Source organism: Apium graveolens, chromosome 7 (genome assembly GCF_009905375.1).
Source record: "Apium graveolens cultivar Ventura chromosome 7, ASM990537v1, whole genome shotgun sequence".
NCBI lineage: Eukaryota > Viridiplantae > Streptophyta > Magnoliopsida > Apiales > Apiaceae > Apium > Apium graveolens.
The window spans coordinates 189567524-189584777 of NC_133653.1; the positions used below are offsets into that span (position 1 = coordinate 189567524).

Genomic DNA, 17254 nt, shown 5'->3' on the forward strand with positions numbered 1-17254 from the left:
AGTCAGAAGATTTTTCAGACTTGAAGATCAGCTCAAGATTGCCATTAATGAAACTCTCAAGGATATGCAATCTAAGTTGGACATCAATGAAGAAGATAAAGCTGAATTCTACAGACAACTCCAACTCCAAATAGAGGAGAATGACAGGAGGCTAGCGAAGAAAACAAGGGATCAAAGGAAAAGAAATTAATCTACTCAGGCTAAAGGAGCACCCTTGGAAATAATGTAATTCTTCAATTCTATCTCAGTGTACACATTTTTGCAGCACTTTTGAATTTCTACTTTATTTCAGTTCTTATATTTGATAAATGTTTTGTTATCATCAAGTTAAACCCAAATTTATGCCTACAGTTCTAGTAGACATAAATAGGGGAGATTGTTAGGAATATGTGTATTAGTTTGATGATAAGTTAAACAAAACACTTAAGTAGAAATCTAGTATTTGTAGCCTCAACGGATAAGACCATTTTGGCTATCCGTCGAAGGAGTAGCTTTACTTATAAATAAGTTTAGTATTGTAGCACATTTCATTCTCTGTATTTAAGTTGTAATTCATAGATGTTGTGGGAAATTATCAGTCATGTTGACTACTAGTGCATATGCAAATAGGAGGGCTAATTATAAATATTTCATGCCTTGTAACTTTGTATAAGTGAAGTAGTATCAACTGATATTAAAGACCTTCAACGGATGAGAAACAAAGCTTCAACGGATGTCTCTAAAGCTTCAACGGATAACATCCATCAATGGATGGGTGCTTCAATGGATAAAGCTTCAACTGCTAATGCATCAACGTATAAAGCTTCAACTGCTAATGCATCAACGGATAAAGCTTCAACGGATAAAGTCATCAACGGATGAAAGCTTCAACGGATGCTTAGTTCAATAGCAGTTGATAGTGACAATTCATAAGCTGACAGAGGCACATGGGTTGACAGAGACAAACTGGAATGTGGCAGCCTCTAGGAGGAATCAAGAAAATGCAGCATTTCCATTCTGGTGCAAACAAGGAAGTATTCAAAGATTCACAGCTAAACCTAAATTGCATTGGATAGAGAAATGAAGAAGAAACATGTGAAGAATCTTTTAATTGTATTTTACAGTTTTGTCTTCATTTGTAAACTTGGTGGTATATAAACCAAGTAGCGGCTAGTAATTAGATGGTGAATTTTCTAGAGCTGTTTAGAAAAATCCAGAGAGAAAATCATCTAGTTTGTACTAGGACGCAGCTGTGATTTAATTCTTTGAATCACAGATTTTCTGAAATAACACATCTCTGGTGGAACAACAAATCCACCAGAAAAGTTTTTAAGTTCTTTGTGTTCTTTACATTTGTGTTTGAATATATATCTGTCTGTATTAACTTCAAGCAATTCACACACATTTGCTCTCTAAAACACTTAGCCTTAGAAACTGCTCAAAACTTGAAAAAGTTTTGAGATTTACATTCAACCCCCCTTCTTTAAATCTCATTGTTAGTCCACTGGGAATAACACTTTAGTATCACTATACATATGATCAATGAGATGTGATCATCAGTCAACAAACACACCAGTCTTAATGCATTATTATTATCCCTTAATAATAATACTCGACTAGAGACCTTTAGGAATATTGATACTATTCTCATAATCTCATTTCTAAGTCACGTACTTAGAGATATAGAATTCATATCATATTCCAAGGACATATATTAATCTGACATTTTTATCGCAGTAAATTAAGACATAATAAATTATAAAAGGGAATAATCGATAAAATATAAACATTAATAATCCATATGTCTTAAACTAAAATATTATAGTGTTGTCTCTAGGGCATAAACACTAACAGTGTACACTTGGGCACACATTAAAAAGATGATTTTGAAGAGGGAATAATATTCTACGATGTGCTACAATATAAGTCTCATTTAGTTATAGGTTATAGGCCTAATTTACTTTATAAACATTTACATTTCTAAATATATATAATTTTTTAAAAGTAAACATGTATATTTTGAAAAAGAGGGATTAATATATTCTGCGAGCCTAATTTAGTTATATGTGCTATGTGTAAACAGAGGATTTTGGTTAATAAAGATTTGAGGTTCGCGACCGGAAATAAGATCTGAAACGGTGGTCGGTGATCAGGGAAATTATCGGAGTATGTTGATTTGTGCTTAAAAAATGACTGAGATTGCTAGGGTTTTGTGTGCCTTCTCAGAGCTCTCAAACATGTCCCCCCCACAATATGCCTACGTCCCTCCTTTTATAGAGGATCAATCCAGATGTAGTTCTTTGGGAATAAGAAACCTAGATAAACTTGGCTTCTTGTTCCGCGGCCCAATAGGAGTTATTGAACCAACTTCTATTAACTCAAACATTGATTTGCTTTAGGATTTCCTAGTGATGGCGCCTACCCACAAAGGCCCAAGGCTCAGTTACGACTCCGGAACTTCGCAGATAAAGTAACTCCCCAGTTGAAGGATATCCCATTTGCTACCGCTATCTTCATCGATCATAACCGCAGGGATAGCCATGACTTACCGCAAATGCCCATGCGCATTCTTTCCCCACGATGAGGATAACCCACCAGACTATAGGATAAGTGATCCCAAGCACGTGACTATAGGATAAAAATTGACTGAGATTGCTAGGGTTTATATTTGCCTTCTCAGATCTCTCAAACACGTCCCCCCCATAATATGCCTATGTATCCTTTTTATAGAGGATCAAGCCAGACGTAGTTCTTAGAGAATAAGAAACCTAGATTGACTTGGATTCTCATTCCGCGGCCCAATAGGAGTTGTCGAACCAACTTCCTATTATAACTCGAACATTGATTTGCTTTATGAGTGCCCAATGATACAGCCTACTCATAAAGGCCCAAAGCTCGGTTACAACTTCAAAACTTCATAGATAAGGAAACTCCCCAACTGAAGGATATCACATCCGCTATCGCTATCTTCATCGATCGTGACCGCAGGTATAGCCATGACTTACCGCAAATGCCCGTGCGCATCCTTGCTCCCCTCGATGAGGATAACCCACTAGACTATAGGATAAGTGATCCCAAGCGCATGACTATATGATAAGAAATGACTGAGATATCTAGGGTTTATGTTTTCCTTCTCAGAGCTCTTAAACACGCCCCCCCCCCATAATGTTCCTACGTAACTGCTTTTATAGAGGATCAAGCCGAACGTAGTTCTTGGGGAATAAGAAACCTAGATGGACTTGGCTTCTCATTTTGGGACCCAATAAGAGTTGTCGAACCAACTTCCTATTATAACTCGAACATTGACTTGCTTTATGAGTGACCATTTATGCGGTCTAGTCACAAAGGGCCAAGGCTCGATTACGACTTCGGAGCTTCACGGATAACGAAACTCTCTAGCTGGTGGATATCCCATCAGTTACTGCTATTTTTGTCGATCATAATTGCAGATATATCCATGACTTACCGTAAATGCTTAAGCGTATCATTGCCCCCTGATGAGGATAACCCACCAGATTACAGGACAAGTGATCATAAGCGTATAAGTGTAAAGTGTGAGATAACCCCAAAGTCTCTCGGCGAGGACAACCCGATGAATGCAGAGACAGGGCTCCCAAAGTATATCGGTGCTTTAAAGAATCTTCCATCCGATGAAGTTGTTCCAATAAACCACCATTGTTGAAGCATAACGGTGGATGTTCATCCTCATGTTGCTTAAAGCATACATCATCCTGTCGTTTAATGTGTTCATCATTATTGTCGTATAAAGAGATCATTAGTCTGCCATTTAAGGCGTTCATCATCATGTAGCATAAAGTGATTGTTGGTATGCCATTTAAGGTGTTCATCATCATGTCGCATAAAGTGATCGTTAGTCTTCCGTTTAAGGCGTTTATCATCATGTCACTTAAAGCGATCATTAGTCTTCCATTTACGGCGTTCATCTCCATGTTGCTTAAAGCATCCATCTCTATGTTGATCTTGCATGTAGCGTCCATCTTCATCAGAGTTATAGCCGTTGTTGCGAGAGTTTCCACCATTGTCGGACATTTTTTCCTCCTAAGATTCGATTTGATTCAAGCCCCTCCTTTTTGCGCCAATTTGTTAATGGAGGAATTTGGTTAACAAATATTTGACGTTCGTGGCCAGAATCAAGATCTACAATGATGGTCGGTGATCAGGAAATCACCAGATTGCGTTGATTAATGCTTAAGAAACGGTTGAGATTGCTAGGGTTTATATTTTCCTTCTCAGAACTCTCAAACACGTCCCCCATAATGTGCATATGTACCTCCTTTTATAGAGGGTCAAGCCGGATGTATTTCTTGGGGTAAAAGAAACCTAGATGTACTTGGCTTTTTATTTCGTGACCCAATAGGCGTTATCGAACCAACTTCCTAATGTAACTCAAACATTGATTTGTTTTAGGAGTGCCCAGCGATGTGTCCTAGTTACAAATGCCCAAGATGTGACAACCAGTAGATATTTGAACTATTTTATAAGTGTGATGTATATATTAAGAAATATTATGTGATATAATGGAAATTATGTGGATTCGTTATATATTGTATGATTTTGTCGTATGGAATTACGAATGTTGCTGGAATATTTTTAAGCGTATAGCTTTCGTACGCAAGTAAGATTTTCGTTACGTGATTAATTAGGTAGTGCAATTTAATATCATTCGAATAGTTGCGATTACGCGATTAAGTAATAATTGAGATTCTCGCGATTTAGTGATATTTGAATAAGTTGCAATTAGGCGATAAATTATGTTCTAATATTATGGAGTAGATTCAATTTCTTTACAATTGCTTGTGTGATTTTTAATGTGTTAATTATATTTCACATGACTTATTTATTAGTGTGATAATATTAGAAAATTCTTTTAATATAAAAAAATTTTGTTCGAAATTTTTGAAAACAATTTTATTGAACTTCCAAAATCTCATAGTATTTATGGTATTAATTTGGTGATTTATGGGTTTGTATTTTAATTACTAAAAATCATTCTTTTAAATTATACTTTTAATAGTTATTGAATTACAAGTGTACCCTTACATGCAAATTCCACCCAAATAGAGATCAAGGGTAAGACCATCCTTTCACCCTCCACTAACTCCATTTGACCAAACAAATGATCAATAAAGCCTTGCACGCAAAAGCTTGCTATTAGTGGATGAAGGATAAATTAGTAAACTCAAACTCCACTACCATTTGGTGTGACAAAAACTAAGTAAAACACTCATCTCATCTCATTTTATTTTCCACCAACACATCACTGCACGCTCTCCTCCCTACTCCCTCTCGGATGCACCTAAACCTCCCCCACCCCTCTCATTTTTCTTCCTCATTTCTTCATTTTCTTAACACCTTTCAACTCATATAAGCAAGGGACATTTACACTTAGTGCTACATCTTCATTTAAGGTTAGTTTCTTAGTTGCATGTGGCTAAAGCCAAGGGTTTAACTTTAATTCTTGTGAATCTAGAGTTGAAACTAATGTGGCTCATAAAACTTGAGCAAGAGATGGTCTTGATGAAATGTTTTTCTTCTATTTTCAAGCCATGATCTTGGCCTCAAGCATTCGGCAATGACTCCCAAGGAGCCGAATGGATTTTGTTGTTTGTGTGATAGTTTTGTTTATTTTTTTTAAAAAAAGAAAGAGACTTTGCATGTGGCTTTCAAAGAACTTATGATCTTTTAAAAATATATTTTACAAAGTTTATATCCTTGCATGCTATGGTTTTTATGATAAAAGTAGAAATTAGTACTTGCATGTCATGATATAAGTGATATTTCGGATAAATGTGTTATGTGATTTAAATTTGCATTTTTGTGCAATGCATGCCATGATTTTTGCTCTGAAAAGATAGTATTCTATGTGCCTTGATAAGTCATGATCAAATTTTGTAGCCATCAAGTTGATACCATGTATTTTTAGTTCGAAATTTTGCTTAAACTCGCATATATAAAATCTGCTCTGCTATGCTCTCTATTTTTGCCTCGGTAAATGGCTTATATGGCTAGGTTTATGCTCGTATTTTTTCATAAAATGATAGTTAATAGGGTTTTGTACATTCTAGAATAGATTTGTTGGCTTGCATGTTGGTTTTGGTGTTGAAATGCGAGTTAAGGTGGAAGGAGGTACACTAGGCCCTTTGTAGCAAAATATTTCACCATAAGTATAGGCTGTTTTAATTGAGTTTTGGTGAGGCCTTGATAGGCCTGAGTTTATTGGAGTTAGGACTTGAGTTTTACTTGAGTCCAGTGGTTTTGATTCATTGAAAAACTTGTATTTAGGTAGGTGCACACACACATTTCTGAGAGTAACTCAAAACAGGGCAGGACTGCATAAACTTGAACTTTGGTCGATTATAACCATGCCATAGGCTAGGCCTTCATGGGTCCTTGGATTAAATAAGTATAATACACACTTAGGAAGCTTAACAAACCAATAGAATTAAAAATTGAGTGAGAAAAGTGAGTTTTATGTAAGTAAAAACAGAGCAGAGTGAATTCGAGGGAGGTTGGGCAGTGTCAAATTTGAACAGAGGCCTAGAGAATTCTAGGTGAGGCTTTGCCATGAAACCAAGTCTGAGAGTTAGGTTTAGGTCTTAAGAATCCATGGGAATTGGTTTTGTTAGAAGTCCCCATGTAGAAGTCAAGAAATCTGCCAAGGAGCGCGGGTAGTGCAAACTGGTTCTAGCAGGAAACCTTAGTGTGAGTATTGATTTCGGTAAGCCTATAGGAGTGAGGCCCCTGAGTCTTACCAACTTTAGAAGTTAGTTTAGAGTCTTAACAACCTTTAGGAAGTGGTTTGGAGTGAATGCCCAAGGTAGAGACATCCCATTTCTACCAAGAAACCCGAGAACACCTTTAGAGTGGCCTTAGGAAACTTTAGTGGTATTCATTGTAATTGGGACTTTATGGTGAAGAGTCCGAGTGTTGCACATCATCTTTAGGTTTAAGTTAAGTTCAATAATAGTTTTGATGTGTTACTTGCTTATGTGCTTAGAGATTTAGGTGATAATAACTAAGTGTCATATGTCATGCCATTATGTGATTATGTGACTATGTGGATTACTTGAATTGCATGTGATTAAGTTATGTGTATTATTATAATCATAAGTTCTTGTGTAATAATAGTTATGATAAAAGTAATAGTGATTCTAGGAGCTTATAGGTTTATGAGGTTTTAAAAGTTGAATAGTAATGAAGTTAATATAATGTGTAGGTTTCGAAGCGAAGGGGAAGACTCGTGCCGTCAAGATCGAATAATCTTAGAACTATTGGAAGGCAAGTTACTTACCTCCTTATGCTTATAATTATTGCAAGTATACATACTTTTTCATGAATGTGTAGTTGTGATACTCACCATGTCATTAACTAATTCAAATACTACCGTTAATAACTCTTAATCTTGTTAGTACCTTACCTTCAAAACATCCATTATCCATTAGACCGTGAATACTAAACTCTTTACCAAATTTCCTAAAGCGAACCTCATTAGTGAACATGAATTCTCTTGTTACAATTCCATTAAAGTGATACCAAATCTTTCCCTGGCATCCATGTTATAAATCATTAAAAATAAAATAAATATTTTCTTGACTTAGTGGATTGGACTAGATGCAAGTCCATTTCACACTTATTGATAGGCTCACATATAGCCTAGGGATCCCATTATATTTGAGAACCCGGCGCAGTTTGGGATTACTTCGCGGCTGATCACCGGCTGTAATCTGTAGCATCCTAAAATGAATTTTGATGATTTGATATTTAATTGATTATAACATGTTGCCCGATACCATGATACCATATGTCATGTTTCAGTTGCTATAATTGTACCATGTCTTTATATTAAAACTTCATGTTTCTTATTGTCATTTTTACAAGCATATATAACCTCTTGATTCATGAACCCGTGATTTGTTTGATAATGCCTTGTATAGTAGAACTGATAGTACTTGTTGAGCATTTTAGCTCATTTTCTTGTATTTAACCCTGTTCTATAGCTAGCAATCATGGTTCGTACCAAGCAGACCACCCGTAAGTCAACCGGTAGGCAGGGTGAAGACCATTTGAGGCCGCAGGTAGAATATATAGATTAGGCAATATCCGTCGGTTTGTAATTGTGGTATCAGTTAGATGGGCTGTTCCAAACTCTGAACTTGTAAAGAACTCGGAATTGTTATTATTTTGGTTGGGTTTGTAATCATATTGTTATTATCATCTTTTATTCTTATAAGTTTGTAATTTAATTATGGTTCATTATTGTTTCGAGTGTGTGTGGTTGTTTTAGGGTGTGATAGGTTTGGTATCAGAGCCTAGGTTTAGAGTCTCTGGACAGCCAAAATAGGACTATAGGGAGTATGAGTATATAATATAATATCGGGAGTACTAATGCGCAATATTCAAGTAAACCGTATCTAACCTTGTATATATATATATATATTACTTGACAGTAACGTGCGCACTCGTCATCTTCGGCCCTGCAGAGCGACACAATTCATTTTTTCGTCTATGCTGACTTAATGCTGCATCATGACACTTTCCAAGGAAAGTATGTCAGGCTGATGGAACATCTTGAGGAGCTTTATGCAAGTAAGCAAGTGATGGGTAACAGACCTAAGGCGAAAACCATTTCAAGGCTCGAGTCACTAATCCAAGTAGCCACATTAAGATTGGAGGAAATGCCCGTACATCGTGACCGGACCAGTCAGATTACTGTGCAGATGATAATGGATGAGCTGGGGAGCGTGGTCAAGATGCTACGTGAGGACACTACCCCCGACACTGCAAGGACCCGTGAGGAGGAGTCCGAGGAGGAGGCTTAGGATGAGTTCTAGGGGACTTGACTTTTAGTTGCTTGGATTAGGCTGCTTCTTTTATTGACCTTGTTATTTGTTTCCATTTCTAGACTTTCGTACTATTTTAATTCAGATCTGTATTCATATTTGTACCTTGTGATTCGTACCTTTCGACTTGAACCATGTTAAATTCAGTTATGCATTTTCCTTGATTCCTATATTTGTTCTTTTAAATTCTTGCTCATAACCATGCATCACCTTTATTGTTATATTAAAAACTGTATACCATGTTGAATACAAATAATACCCTAGTTTTTGAATCACTCAAACTGTATAGCTCTTATTTCAGAAAATGGCACATAGAAGAGCCCGAGAAAGACCTACAAATAACCAAGAAAATGAAGGAGAAAACCAAAACCCCGATATAGCACAACTTATGGAATTGGTACACCAACAAACTGCTATTATAGCCCAACAGTAACAACTTCTTTAACAAATGCATCCACCTCAACCACCCCCAGCAAACGTCACTACTTTCAAAACATTCCAATCGGTATAACCCCCATAATTTAGAGGAACTCAAGACCCAGTAGAAGCTCATGCTTGGCTTAAGGAATTGGAGAAGGCCTTTGCCTTAACAAATGTTGGAGATAATCAGAAGGTGGAGTATGCCACTTATTTTCTTAAAGGCGAATCGAACTATTGGTGGGAGTCGGCAAAATCTTTAGAAGCCGCTGAAGTTATTACTTGGTATAGGTTTAAGAGAATGTTTTTGGATAAGTATTTTCCTCGCTATATGCAAACACAAATGGAGATGAAGTTCTTCGAGTTGAAGCAAGACAATATGACAGTTGGAGAATACGAGAAGAAGTTTACAGAACTTTCTAGGTTTATGAGAGAGTATGTTGATTCTGAAGAGAAAAGGGCAAAAAGGTTCCAACAGGGATCGAAGCCTTGGTTAAGGAGTCGTGTGGCAGCTTTTGAGTTGACTACGTATGCTGAAGTGGTTCAGAAAGTGATGGTAATCGAAGGCGAGAGTGAGCAGAATCAAAAGGAGAAAGGCAACAAAAATAAGAAGATTTGAATCGGGAGAAGAAGGTTCAAGTTATAAAGGTCAGAATCAGATAACTAATCAAAGGTTTAAACCTCAGAGTGGACCCGGGAACTTCAAGAAGAAAAAATTTGGGAATAAATCGCAAGAAACAAGATCTCAATCAACTAATGGACAGAAACCCCTGCAAGGATCAGTTCCGGAATGTAAGGTTTGTAATAGGCGATATACGGGAATCTGTAACAAGGTGAATGTTGTTTGTTTCAAGTGTCATATAAAAGGCCATTATGCTCATGAATGTAAGAATCAGAAGGCCAACATCACGTGTTATAAGTGTGGGAAAGCTGGACATGTGTCACAAGAATGCAAAGGAATGGGTAACAATCAATTGCTGAAAATTACCATTGTACCCTACCCTGTAAATCAAGCAGCTCCTACGCCAGCCTCATCATTCCCAATGTCTTTCAATCAACCTCAGATAGCATCATCCTCAAATCATCCAGCTTTGACTTATTTAGCTCAAGCAAGAACTTTCAACTTGAACGTGAAGGATGCAATTCAAAGCTCCGATGTGGTTTCAGGTACGCTTTCTGTGAATGCTGCTAGTGCTAAAGTACTGATTGATTCGGGAGCCACCAGATCATTTATTTTAAAGTCTTTTGTTGATAAATTGAATTGTGAAACCCAATTGATGCATGATCCCTTATCCATTATCTTAGCTAATCAAGATAGAGTATCTGTAAATCATATTTGCCCTCATTGTGCAATAGAGATAGATGGACACATTTTTCCTGCGAACCCTATTCCTTTCCAAATAGGCGAATTTGACGTGATCTTAGGGATGGATTGGCTAGCAAGTTTCAGCACTCAAATAGACTGTAAGGATAAAAGGGTAGTATTAAGTACAACTCAAGGTAAGAAAGTGACATTCAAGGGCCAAAGGCAAACTCAAACATTCCTCACCTCGACGCAAGCAAAGAAGTTGATTCAGAAAGGATGCGAAGCATATTTGGCGTATATAGTTAATAAGAGGAGAGAAGTTCCTAATCCGGAAGACATTCCAGTAGTAAGGGATTTTCTAGACGTTTTTTGAAGAGCTTCTTGGCTTACGCCCAGATCGACAAATTGAGTTTACAATAGATCTTGCACCCGGCACCGAACCTGTTTCGACAGCTCCATATAGGATAGCGCCAACGGAGATAAAGGAATTAGAAAAGCAAATACAAGAACTACTAGACAAGGGATTTGTAAGATCAAGTGTTTCACCGTGGGGCGCGCCAGTTTTGTTTGTGAATAAAAAGGATGGAAGCATGAGACTTTGTATAGATTATCGAGAATTGAACAAGTTAATAATTAAGAATAGATACCTTTTTCCTAGGATTGATGATCTGTTTGACCAACTCAAAGGAGCCTCTTATTTTTTAAGATTGATCTGCGATCGGGATACCACCAATTGAAGATTAAGTCTGAGGATATACCAAAAATGGCTTTTCGAACAAGATATGGACATTACGAATTTCTCGTTATGGCTTTTGGGTTGACAAATGCACCGGCTGCTTTTATGGATTTAATGAATCGTGTATTCAAGGAGTACTTGGACAAGTTCGTCATAATTTTCATCGATGATATTTTAGTATATTCAAAGTCAGAAGCTGATCATGCGGAACATCTAAGAATAGTTTTGGAAGTATTGCGAAAGGAGAGATTGTATGCCAAGTTCTCGAAATGTGAGTTTTGGTTAACCGAAGTAAGATTCCTAGGACATATTGTTGGAAGTGAAGGGATTAGGGTAGATCCTGAAAAGATCGAGGCTGTAATGAATTGGGAGGCACCGAAGATGCCTACAAAAGTGAGGAGTTTTATGGGACTAGCGGGATACTACAGAAGATTTGTAAAGGACTTTTGAAGATTACCGTACCACTAACCAAATTGAAAAGGAAGAATGAGAAGTTTGAATGGATGGAGAAGTGTGAAAGTAGTTTTCAAGAATTGAAGAAAAGATTGGTAGCTGCTCCGGTTTTAGCATTACCAGATGATAAGGGAGATTTTGTGATATACAGTGATGCCTCTTATAAAGGACTTGGATGCATATTGATGCAACATGGGAAGGTGATAGCGTATGCTTCAAGATAACTTAAACCACATGAATAGAAGTACCCGACTCATGACTTAGAATTAGTTGCGATAGTATTTGATTTAAAACTATGGAGACACTACGTATATGGGGAGAAGTGCGAGATATACATGGATCACAAAAGTCTGAAGTACCCCTTTACTCAGAAGGATCTAAATATGAGATAGCACTGATGGTTGGAATTGATCAAAGACTACGATTGTTCGATACAATATCATCCGGGAAAGGCCAACGTGGTAGCAGACACTCTGAGTAGGAAGGAAAAGCTAAGTATGATAACAATGCCGAAGGAATTATCTGATGAAGTTGAAAAATTACAGTTAGAGCTTTGTGAATATGGAGGAGCGAAAGAAATGTGTTGTGCCATTACTTTTCAACCAACACTACTAGAGAGGATAAAGAAATGCCAAGATGAAGTAATGACTCAAGAGAATTATCAGTTGACAGGAGAAGAGATATGTACACAAAAAGACGAACAAGGTGTGTTGAGATTTTTGACAAGAATTTGGATCCCAAATGTGACTGAATTGAAGAAGAATATTTTACAAGAAGCATACAACTCAAGATTTTTGATTCACCGGGGAAGTACCAAAATGTACCATAATTTAAAGAAGAGCTTCTGGCGGCCGAACATGAAAAGAGAAATTACAGAATGGGTTTTAAAATACGACACATGCCAAAGAGTGAAAGCAGAACATTAGAAACCAAGTGGTTTGATTCGACCATTGAAGATTCCAGAATATAAGTGGGAAAATATTTCCATGGATTTTGTAGTGGGTTTACCGCGAACAGGTTCTGGACACGACATAATTTGGGTGATAGTTGACCACCTTACGAAATCGGCTCATTTTCTTCCAATCAATGAGAAGTTTTCGTTAGACAGACTAGTTCATATGTATATACGTGAAATCGTGTTACGCCATGATGTACCTATATTGATAGTTTCAGATCGAGACCCGCGATTCAATTCGAGGTTCTGGAGGCAATTTCAAGAAAATCTCGGAACGAAATTAAACATGAGTACGGCATACCATCCACAAACCGATGGCCAAAGCGAATGAACAATCCAAACCATCGAAGATATGTTACAAAGCAGTGCAATTGATTTTTCAAAAAGTTGGGACGATCACCTACCACTCGTAGAATTCTTATATAACAATAGTTACCATTCAAGTATTGGCATGCCACCATACGAAGCTTTATATTGGCGAAATTTTAGAACACCGACGAGTTGGGATGAAGTTGGGGAAGGAAAGATTTTTGGACCTGAATTGATTCAGCAAATGAAGGACACTGTCACTGTGATCAAGAAGAGACTCATTGCTGCACATAATAGACAAAAGAAATACGCGGACCCCACCCGGGAGGATTTGAAATTCAAAATTGGGGAAGCTGTATTGCTAAAATTATCACCATGGAAGGGTTTGACCCGATTCGGTAAGAAAGGGAAATTAGCTCCAAGATATATTGGACCTTTTGAAATCTTGAACCAAGTAGGAAAAGTTACTTATGAGCTAGCCTTGCCGCCACAATATCAGCACGTGCATAATGTATTTCATGTCTCATTGCTAAAGAAGTATAATCCGGACGCCCATCATGTAATAGAGATTGAGCCAGTGGAAATTCAAGCTGATTTATCATATGAAGAGCAACCCGTGCAGATACTGGATCGACAAGAGAGAATTCTTAGAAATAAAGCAGTAAGTTTTGTGAAAGTATTGTGGAGGAATCCTAGAGTTGAAGAGGTGACGTGGGAATTAGAATCTGAAATACGGAATCGGTATCCTTAACTATTCTCCTAGATTCTGAAGACAGAATCCTATAAGGGGGAGAGGATGTGACAACCAGTAAATATTTGAACTATTTTATAAGTGCGATGTATATATTCATAAATATTCTGTGATATAATGGCAATTATGTGGTTTCGTTATATATTGTATGATTTTGTCGTATGGCATTACGAATGTTGGTGGAATATTTTTAAGCGTATAGCTTTCGTACACAAGTAAGATTTTCATTACGCGATTAATTAAGTAGTGCAATTTGATATTATTCGAATGATTGTGACTATGCGATTAATTAATAATTGGAATTCTCGCGATTTAGTAATATTTGAATAAGTTGTAATTAGGCGAAAAATTATGTTCTAATATTGTGGAGTAGAGTCAATTTATTTACAATTGCTTGTGTAATTTTTAATCTGTTAATTATATTTCACATGACTTATTTATTAGTATGATAATATTAGAAAATTGTTTTAATATAAAAAAATTTTGTTTGAAATTTTTGAAAACAATTTTATTAAACTTCTAAAATCCCATAGTTTTATGGTATTAATTTGGTGATTTATGGGTTTGTATTTTAATTACTAAAAATCATTCTTTTAAATTATACTTTTGCTAATTATTGAATTACAAGTGTACCCTTGCATGCAAATTCCACCCAAATAGAGATCAAGGGTAAGGCCGTCCTTTCACCCTCCACTAACTCCATTTGTCCAAACAAATGACCAATAAAGCCTTGCATGCAAAAGCTTGCTATTAGTGGATGAAGGATAAAATAGTAAACTCAAACTCCACTACCATTTGGTGAGACAAAAACTAAGTAAAACACTCATCTCACATCATTTTCTTTTCCACCAACACATCGCTCCACTCTCTCTTCTCCCTACTCCCTCTCGGCCGCACCTAAACCTCTCCCACCCCTCTCATTTTTCTTCCTCATTTCTTCATTTTCTTAACACCTTTCAATTCATCTAAGCAAGGGACATTTACATTTAGTGCTACATCTTCATTTAAGGTTAGTTTCTTAGTTGCATGTGGCTAAAGCCAAGGGTTTAACTTTGATTCTTGTGAATCTAGAGTTGAACCTAATGTGACTCATAAAACTTGAGTAAGAGATGGTCTTGATGAAGTTTTTTGCTTCTTTTTTCAAGCCATGATCTTGGCCTCAAGCATTCGGCAATGACTCCCAAGGAGCCGAATGATTTTTTGTTGTTTGTGTGATAGTTTTGTTTGTTTTCAAAAAAGAAAGAGACTTTGCATGTGTCTTTCAAAGAACTTATGATCTTTTAAAAATGTATTTTAAAAAGTTTCTATCCTTGTATGCTATGATTTTTATGATAAAAGTAGAAATTAGTACTTGCATGTCATAATATAAATGATATTTCAGACAAATGTGTTATGTGATTTAAATTTGAGTTTTTGTGCAATGCATGCCATAATTTTTGCTCTGAAAAGCTAGTATGCTATGTGCCTTGATAAGTCATTATAAAATTTTGTAGCCATCAAGTTGGTACCATGTATTTTTAGTTCGAAATTTTGCTTAAACTCGCATATGTAAAATCTGCTTTGCTATGCTCTCTGTTTTTTCCTTGGTAAATGGCTTATATGGCTACTTTTATACTCGTATTTTTCCATAAATGATAGTTAATAGGGTTTTGTACACTGTAGGATAGATTTGTTGGCTTGCATGTTGGTTTTGATGTTGAAATGGGAGTTAAGGTGGAAGGAGGTACACTAGGCCCTTTGTAGCAGAATTTTTCACCATAAGTATAGGCTGTTTTAGGTGAGTTTTTGTGAGGCTTTGCTAGGCCTGACTTTACTGGAGTTAGGAATTGAGTTTTACTTGAGTCCAGTGGTTTTGATTCATTGAAAAACTTGCATTTAGGTAGGTGCACACACACATTTCCGAGAGTAACTCAGAACAGGGCCGGACTACGTAACCTTGAACTTTGGTCGATTATAACCATGCCATAGGCTAGGCCTTCATGGGGCCTTGGCTTAAATAAGTATAATACATACTTAGAAAGCTTAACAAACTAATAGAATTAAAAATTTAGTGAGAAAAGTGAGTTTTATGTAAGTAAAAACAGAGCAGAGTGAATTCGAGGGAGGCTGGGCAGTGTCAACTTTGAGAAGAGGACTAGAGAATCCTAGGTGAGGCTTTGCCATGAAACCAAGTCTGAGAGTTAGGTTTAGGTCTTAAGAATCCATGGGAATTGGTTTTGTTAGAAGGCCCCATGTAAAAGTCAAGATTTCTGCCAAAGAGCGGGGGTAGTGCAAATTGGTCCTAGCAGGAAACCTTAGTGAGAGTATTAATTTTTGTAAGCATATAGGAGTGAGGCCCCTGAGTCTCACCAACTTTAGAAGTTAGTTTAGAGTCTTAACAACCTTTAGGAATTGGTTTGGAGTGAATTCCCAAGGTAGAGACTTCCCATTTCCACCAAGAAACCGGAGAGCACCTTTAGAGTGGCCTTAGGAAACTTTAGCGGTGTTCATTATAATTGGGACTTTGTGGTGAAGAGTATGAGTGTTGCGCATCATCTTTAGGTTTAAGTTAAGGTAAATAGTAGTTCTTATGTGTTACTTGCTTATGTGCTTAGAGATTTAGGTGATAATAACTAAGTGTCATATACCATGTCATTATGTGATTATGTGACTATGTGGATTACTTGAATTGCATGTGAATAAGTTATGTGTATTATTATAATCATAAGTTCTTGTGTAATAATAGTTAAGATAAAAGTAATAGTGAGTCTAGGAGCTTATAGTTTTATGAGGTTTTAAAAGTTGAATAGTAATGAAGTTAATAAAATGTGTAGGTTCCGAAGCGAAGGGGAAGACTTGTACCGTCAAGATCGAATAATCTTAGAACTATTGGAAGGCAAGTTACTTACCTCCTTATGCTTATAATTATTTCAAGTATACATATTTTTCGTGAATGCATAGTTGTGATAATCACCATATCATTAACTAATTCAAATACTACCGTTAATAACTCTTAATCTTGTTAGTACCTTACCTTTAAAATATCCCTTATCCATTAGATCATGAATACTAAACTCTCTACCAAATTCCCTAAAGCGAACCTCATTTGTGAACTCGAATTCTCTTGTTACAATTCCATTAAAGTGATACCAAATCTTTCCCCGACATCCATGTTATAAATCATTAAAAATAAAATAAATGTTTTCTTGACTTAGTGGATTAGACTAGACGCAAGTCCTTTTCACACTTATTGATAGGCTCACATATAGCCTAGGGATCCCATTATATTTGAGAACCCAGCGCGGTTCGGGATTACTTCGCGGCTGATCACTGGCTGTAATCCGTAGCATCCTAAAATGAATTTTGATGATTTGATATTTAATTGATTATAACATGTTGCCCGATGCCATGATACCATATGCCATGTTTCAGTTGCTATAATTTTACCATGTCTTTATATTAAAACTTCATGTTTCTTATTGTCATTTTTACAAGCATCTATAACCTC

At 36.6% G+C, this 17254-nt stretch overlaps 1 protein-coding gene across 1 annotated transcript; it reads left to right on the forward strand.

Annotated features, from left to right (window-relative positions):
• The first annotated feature begins 9144 nt into the window (after positions 1-9144).
• On the forward strand, positions 9145-11749 carry LOC141674275 (uncharacterized). Its single transcript, XM_074480996.1, has 4 exons — positions 9145-9269; positions 9366-9813; positions 9944-10757; positions 11478-11749. Exons 1-4 carry the CDS (start codon positions 9145-9147, stop codon positions 11747-11749), a joined length of 1659 nt encoding a protein of 552 aa, XP_074337097.1.
• Positions 11750-17254: the final 5505 nt, after the last annotated feature.